Below are 7,378 nucleotides of genomic sequence, written 5' to 3' on the forward strand. Positions count from 1 at the left end.
AACTGTCTGTTCCTTTTTGGTATTTGAGAGACTGCTTTATGTCTGCACTGCTAGTTTCAGAATCTAACCACATTCAATTCATTATCAGAGTCTCAAATGTTACATCCTACACATGTAGTGGAAGAAGTTTACCTCACAAATTCTGTATTTTGAATACATCAAAAATGTGACATCGTTATCTACAAAATATCATTCTCTAGAAATATGCATTAGATATAATACAAATAATAACAATGCATTGCACAAATGTTTCCAAATGTGTAGCACATTATGCTGACAATTCTATACCTGTACTGAAGCAGAGTGCATATACTCTAGACATGTACAGCTCACAGGTTTGTCAACTTAAAAAAAAAAAAGATACTGTTTTGAGTAAACATAATTTTCTCATTCTCCTTTGCTGTAAATGTCAATTTTTGATATCAATAATAGACTGATACTGCTTTCCTCCTGATACAAAAAAGCAACAAAAACTAAAATTTCCAACAACAAAGAAAAATATGACAGAGGTGTCGAGACATCTCTGGTTGACTTTTGTGAAGTGGCTTTAGAAGATGATTTGATCCACTGATTTGCTCTCTAGTACCTGAACTCTCAACAATACAACTTGTATATACAAAGCAGTTTTGATGGACTTCCAGCAGAAAAACCATTCATCGCCCTTTTCAAACTACGGCAATACATTTTTGCTGAACATAAATGAACATCTCATCAAAGGTGTAATCTTGAACTTACGCTTGGCCTGGTATACCTTGGCATATTAGTGGTAGTTCAAAATATTAATTTTCTTTTCTAACACAATATCAAAGAAATTGAAAACATCTAAACAAATTGCATCCAATGTGAAACAAAAAAGCATATATGGATGCCACAACATTTCAGCCTAATATCTTTCTCTTTCAGTGAGTTGCAGGTAACAGTGTAATACAATGCAAGCATGCATTTAGTTACTGTCATCTGTAAAGGTGTGTATTTCATTAGATGTAAGCCTGCTTCTTCGTGTCGATCCTGACTTCACCCACTGCTAATCTTTAACTCGCGATGGACATGATAATTTTGCACATCATTGGCCATAAGCTCTTCAACCCACACTCAAGGCAAAAGGGTGATGATGCCCGATGAAACTCATAAGCACACAAATGTGAATCACAATGTCAGCTGGCTCTGTGCAGGATCAGCTCTAAAGCACAGCACAGAGCTGCCTAGGGGTGCAGAAGGCCAACTTTTGCTTAAATTTCCACAGGGGCATTTTCAGTGGTGTTACTTGGAGACACTTTCAGACTGAAAAAAGAAATCCGCAAGTATACCTGATGAAAATCATTTGGTCTGAAAAGGACGTGTCAGCAATATAAACTGGCAAATCTAGCCTAGCTGTAGTATCTATTTATGATGGTTCTAGATAAGAAGATACTCGACTCTTGAATATCAACTTTGTAACAGAATTCTGTAATAGTAGAAAGCAATTGTGAAGTGTGACTTTGCTATGTATACTGAATAACTCCATCATTTAGTCAGATTTAAACATATCTGAATTCAAGGTTTGCAAGCAAATGAGTTCAGATAATAGACAGAAAGACTTTTGAAAAATGGTGTGCTGAGCAGTAAAAATATCTGAGGCAGTACTTAGTTACTGCAAAAATATACATACACGAAAACTCTACACTTCTGAAAGCTATAGATTAGCACATCTTACAAGTGGTGGGTACGACTGTGCCTTCCTAGTCATGTTTTATTCTGTGGGCTGGATACTTCTTGTGGTGGTTTGGGTTTCGACTTCTGTCCAGACTTGCGCTGGCGAGCATACACGCGGAGGAAGAGTGCGATGAAGACCATGATAACTCCTGTGATGCTTTGGAGGTTGAGGGGATGGCCATAGATGATGCAGGAGAGGAGAATCGCCAGTGCCTGACGGGTGGTCATGATGATGGTGAAGATGACGGCCCCAAACTGGGAGATGGTGTAGAAGATGAACAGCTGCCCAGTGGCCGAGCATAGCGACAGCAGCCCAACGTGGAACATGAAGGTGCTGTACTTGAGCATGAAATCGATCCCTTCGAGGAATCCGCCCTGCTCGATCAGCGACCAGCTCGTGAAAAGGCAGGAGAAGAGGTTGACGCCAAACATCATTTGTATACTGGACATGTTGTAGGACTTGTACAGCTCTGCCTGCCAGTTGGAGGTGAAGCTGTCAAAGGTCATGTAGCCAATGAGGATGATGACCCCGGACACGGTGGTGACTGTGGAACCCTTGTGATCACCCCCCTGCGACAACAGGAAGATGGTCACGCCAACAGATATCATGCCAGCTGTGATGTACTCATAGTACTCGTACGACTTGCCGGACATGACCTTCCCCATCAGCATCACAGGGATGATCTTGGAAGCCTTGGCCAGGACCTGCGTCGGAAAGGTCACAAACTTCAGGGCCTCATACTGACACCAGCTACTGAGGATGTTCGACAGGGAGCAGTAGGAATACTTGTAGAGCGGTGCCGTGTGGCGCGGCTGTACGGTGAAGGTCATGACAAGGAGGGCTGCTATGAAGGCCAGGATGCGATTCATGAATACCAGGAACTGGGAATTTGTAAATTTCTCGCCTGGATTGGTGTCGTCCTTGCCGTACTCGTGCGCCATGATACGTTCCTGCAGAACTCCCCACGTGAGGTATGAACCCTGGAGACCCGCCACACAGAACAGCAGCACAAAGCCACGGTTGGCCTATATTCAACAAAAAGCAAAGTGTTCTTGGTGACTCATGGGAGCTAATGGCAATTCGACAGGTTTTGTTAAAATGAAAAATATACAGATTGACAAATAAGGAAGCAAAAGCTGATTACAGAGTAACACAGTTTTCATGCAAGAGATTGTGCTTGATTTCAGTATGTCAGCAAATAATGACAAAATTTCACAGCCCTTACAACTAAACATGTCTTTGATAGTGAATGCTTCTTTTACTCGTGATTGCCATAAGTTGTAGTAAATTTCAATGAAAATGCAGGCAGACAATATGAAACACAGTTTGCATATCGAGATATTTGTAAACAAGATATCATTATCAGTTTCACTGACATTAAAATTGATACAATAAATCAATGTTTTAGGAGAAGGTTGATTAGCTCTTGGTGGACAGATAAAAGTTCTCATATCACTTGTGTCCATTTACTGACTACAGTTGGACCTCCTGGTGATCAAATAGCACATTGAACATGGAAACATATGGAGAGACCAGGTCATTAAAAAAAAATGCTAATTCCAAATGCACATTTACATAGATCTTTTTGCTTTCTACATGGCTTTCCTTCCACTACCTCTTTCTATTATCCTAATCCTGTGAGTCTTTCTCTTGATATTTTCATACACATTTTGCTAGAGAAATCATCTTTCTACAATGCAGCAGAATGTGTCATATTTGCATTTTCCCCCATTAAACACTGAAAAGCAATTACCTAATATTAATCATTATTTTCTACTTTCTCATTTTAAACAAAAAGAGCAACGACCTCGTGTTACCGATGCAAATTAAACATTGTCATTCAACTCCTAATGATTTTGAGCAAAATATGTACATACATTGTATTTGCTCAATGCATACATAAGAGTTGCATGAAAGCCAGAAAAATTTTCTCATGCAGGTGGCACATGTGAATGATTAATTTGACCAGCTGTGACAACCCTCGAATAGACAGATACTGGAAACGTATTAAAACTCAAGAGTATGCACTAACTGTATTTAAAGAGGGAGAGAATAAGTACCGTACATTTATGTGCAGAGCGTATTTTACAATTCAATGTATCTATGCATGTGTTTTACCTACCCTGATCTCTTCCACAAAATTTATGATTTTTGTGACAGTCTATAGTACCAAGTGTAGCAAAAAAAGCTGACAAAAGTCATTGAATGAAAATCTTTGGCATCCAATAATTTTTGTTATCTTTTTGTTCACAGTGAGACATTGACACAAGCTCTGATATAGGAAACTTACTCACAAGCAGAGTGTTGTTCATATGTGAGAATAAATTGTTGTAGTATATACCGTATCACCTTCATGAAAATTTTTGTTCTTTTCTGCATTGCATTTGGATTGAAAATATGGATGCTGTCTTTGTGGATAGATTGCCCCAGCAGAATGTCTTTTTTTTTCTTTGATCAGTAGCACCTACAAATCAAAACTGTTAACATCTTCGAACAAACAGAAACCTATCATGACCATAAACCCCGAAAAACAGAATGTAGAATACATCAAACATAAGGAACACAAATGATCAAGCATAATGAATACATCACAAGGATGCATCCAGTGATGAATAACAGGAGACACAAACCTTGGGTTTGTCCGTACTGGTCCCTTTGGTTCCACCTTCTTCCAAAGAAGCCTTCTGTTCATCGGCTCCTGCTACGCACGATTTAACGGTTCGGAACCAACAGCCATACCCTGAAAGGAATTAAACCAAATTCAGAAATTATCCTCACATTTCTCCAACATTTTGCAAGTTGCTGGTATAGCAAGCTGCTATTATCTGATGGCATCAATATAGTACATTGCCAATCACAGACCAATCAGCCTATAACAAAAAACTGTTCACTGAATATTGCAAGTGAAGTTAACTGCTCTCTAATAAAATGTTTTAAAAAAAGGAAAGTCAAAAGATACTGTTGTAGCATTAAATGGTTGGATGAAAAAAAAAACATCTGTGTACTTTAAAATCTGTTCTAGTGGCAACTTCTCAATACTGACCACTTGCTTTATGCAGCTGCTACAAAATTCAACAAAGATATATCCCATGTTAATGACCTTGTGTATAAGGCAATCATCTGATCATTACATTCCCATACTGCACTCTCATGTAGTACAACTTGTATAAGCTAGAGTTTCTGCATATCACACAAAACCACTTCTATGGCCAGTCCAACTGACTGTTAGTAAAAAGACAATACAAACAGGGTACTTTTTTCTTTGCACTTATTCATTTTTTAGAAAAAATATATATAAATCAGTATAATACACCTCAAATAATGAACTTCAAAGGGATGTGCATATTATGCCCATCATACAAAGTGTAGATCATAATTTATGTGCTCAACTCTACTTTGACATAAACCTGCCTATAGTAACCATGTATGCATAACAGGTCAAATTGACAATGCCCATGAGTGGTCACTCTGTGCAGGTTCAATTGTATTTGAAATGGAGCAAACTTATTATTTTTTTTTTCAGATTTTTAAAGCAGGCAGACAAGAATGACTAATTTCAGTCATTGCTGAAGTAATATGTGCTCATGAATATGTTAATAATACACATGTCCAGACACCTGAATGTTAGTGGTGCTGCATTGGTGCAATGTGTATATAACATTAGAGAAGAACTTCAGGCAACACATAAGATATTCAATGATTGTACGAAGAAAACCTGCACTAAATGTTGCATTGTGCGGTGGCATGTCTTAGCAATTTCGTTTCCTGTGCATGTCTATACACACAACATCAGGCATCTGAATTGGGAGATGCCTGTTTTTGACTTAACCAGTTGAGGACGAGTCCCGAGTATACTCGGGCAGGTGTCTATGGGAAATGTGTGTTGTAGTAAAATCAAACCGTCTTCAGCGGGTTTATACAAAAGGGTTAAAGGCCAGATGTTTTCCTTTTTAATACCTACATTGTATTTGTCAGCAGGAAAAGTCTGGTGCAGACTGTGTCACACAAATCAACAGAAATCAGAACTGAAAGTGATTCACAGCAAGCAGCATAAATTTTTATACTTCTCTTCTGCACCAATTCCTACCAGCTGTATCTGCCTCCTCACCTCCCCTCTCCAGGTAGCCAGAGCTGCGGACGTACCGGATCACCAACCAGGCTGGAACAATCACGGACAAGTAGCCTAGGACATTCAGGCCCAGGCGCACCAGCCAGAAGTCTGTCCAGGAACTTTCTGAATTTGTTCCTGGTCCCGCTTCATCCGCAAAAGCAGAATCCACATGGTAGAGACACAGAGCTAGAAATACAATAGCTCTAGCTGCTGTAAATCCACCAGGCTGCTTATTCAGTGATATATGGGCTGTCATCTTAGCTATGGAGGCAAATAAAAAATAAAAGTGAAATGTCTGATTCTTAGTTCTCTAAAGAATTTGGGTAATCACATTGCTTTTCATCATCAATCATCATGAGGTTGAAGTTGCACCTGTTGCTACCTGGCTTACACGGGGTCAAATCTCAATAGTATTAAGCACAGTAGACCCAATATATGGATTGGTTGGTATGATACTGTAGAGCTGCAGTATAAGTGAATGTTCTTTCATACCTGGTAAATGATGCCTTCGGTTTGTTCAAGATAAGAAGCTTTAACAGGAGAAAACACTGTACACTATATGTATACAGCTTACACATATTTGTAGGGAATGATTGTCTTCCAGGTCTTTGCAGAGGTGCAAGCCAACTTGGACTCAGCGCACTTTGCATACATGCAGTCAGCACTATGTTTGTACATGTATTTCACTTCTACAGAAACTTTACATGATATAATGGTTTACAGGAAAAGGGGAGAATTAGTGTTAGAATGGGGTGAAACCTCTGAAGTCAGCAAACAAAGTAGTGGAGGCTGCACAATACAGTGGGTGACTGACTGTGTGTATGGGAACAATTGACAGGGGTTTGTATATAATCAGTAAGATGAAAGATATTTTGCTGCCTGCTCTTTTGAGTTATTAATTCTGCACCATCTTCTCAGTCATGGAGATAGTCTCTGTGATGTTTCCACTTTGTTGCCGAAAAGTCTCCGAGATGTCATGAACAAAATTAGCCTCAAGTGGTGACTTGGCCACACCTAAGGAAATGTTATGGAGACATCGTGGACATGGATATGTCTCCTGAGACAAGCTAGAGACTGGAAAAATTCTCTGAAATAATTGAACATGTTTGATTCTCTCACAACTGCCCAGAGACCAGACTAGTCTCCAGGAGATGTCACAGACACGTGTACATAATTTTTATTTGTGATACTTCAAGGAATGTTTCGAGGAATCGTTGTGCAAAACCAAGACAACCCTGAGTTATGTAAGCAAACACAAGTTGGGCAGCTGATGTCTTGATGTTGGTGTCACAAGACCAAGTATGTTTGTGATCACAAATTTCCTTCAAATGTAGTTCAGCTATATTTCCATATCTGAGCACGAAGTGTCCACAGCAAAATCCTGTTTCAGGTGATTTTCAATCAATTCCTTTTAATAAGTTTCATATAATTTCAATAGTGGTTCTGAGAGTTAAAGAAGATAATACACTCACTTCTAAAAATGGTTAAAAATGGTTCTTCTAACGTTAAAAGTTCTCTTTGCCATTTGTGGAAACAATTCTCAAATATGTGTTATGATGCAGATTCCAGTGCTT

General features: G+C 39.0%; 1 protein-coding gene across 1 annotated transcript; it reads right to left on the reverse strand.

The window, feature by feature from the left end:
* Positions 1-1,722: 1,722 nt before the first annotated feature.
* On the reverse strand, positions 1,723-6,060 carry LOC139723201 (adenosine 3'-phospho 5'-phosphosulfate transporter 1-like). The gene is made up of 3 exons (XM_071634459.1): positions 5,781-6,060; positions 4,324-4,433; positions 1,723-2,718 (listed from the first exon to the last, which is right to left on the reverse strand). The coding sequence occupies exons 1-3, from the start codon at positions 6,058-6,060 to the stop codon at positions 1,723-1,725; spliced, it is 1,386 nt and encodes a 461-aa protein (XP_071490560.1).
* Between the last annotated feature and the right edge of the window lie 1,318 nt (positions 6,061-7,378).

Source organism: Diadema antillarum, unplaced genomic scaffold, assembly GCF_040938485.1.
Source record: "Diadema antillarum isolate AM-2024a unplaced genomic scaffold, OU_Dant_1.0 scf00000183, whole genome shotgun sequence".
Classification (NCBI taxonomy): domain Eukaryota; kingdom Metazoa; phylum Echinodermata; class Echinoidea; order Diadematoida; family Diadematidae; genus Diadema; species Diadema antillarum.

Excerpts from the sequence above, each read along its gene's own strand:
- LOC139723201 (XM_071634459.1), bottom strand. The coding sequence starts at position 6,060 with ATGACAGCCCATATATCACTGAATAAGCAGCCTGGTGGATTTACAGCA. Across the intron at positions 4,434-5,780 it reads TGAGGAGGCAGATACAGCTG|GGTATGGCTGTTGGTTCCGA; the intron begins GTAGGAATTGGT and ends AATTCCTTTCAG. Across the intron at positions 2,719-4,323 it reads CCAGTACGGACAAACCCAAG|GCCAACCGTGGCTTTGTGCT; the intron begins GTTTGTGTCTCC and ends TGTTGAATATAG.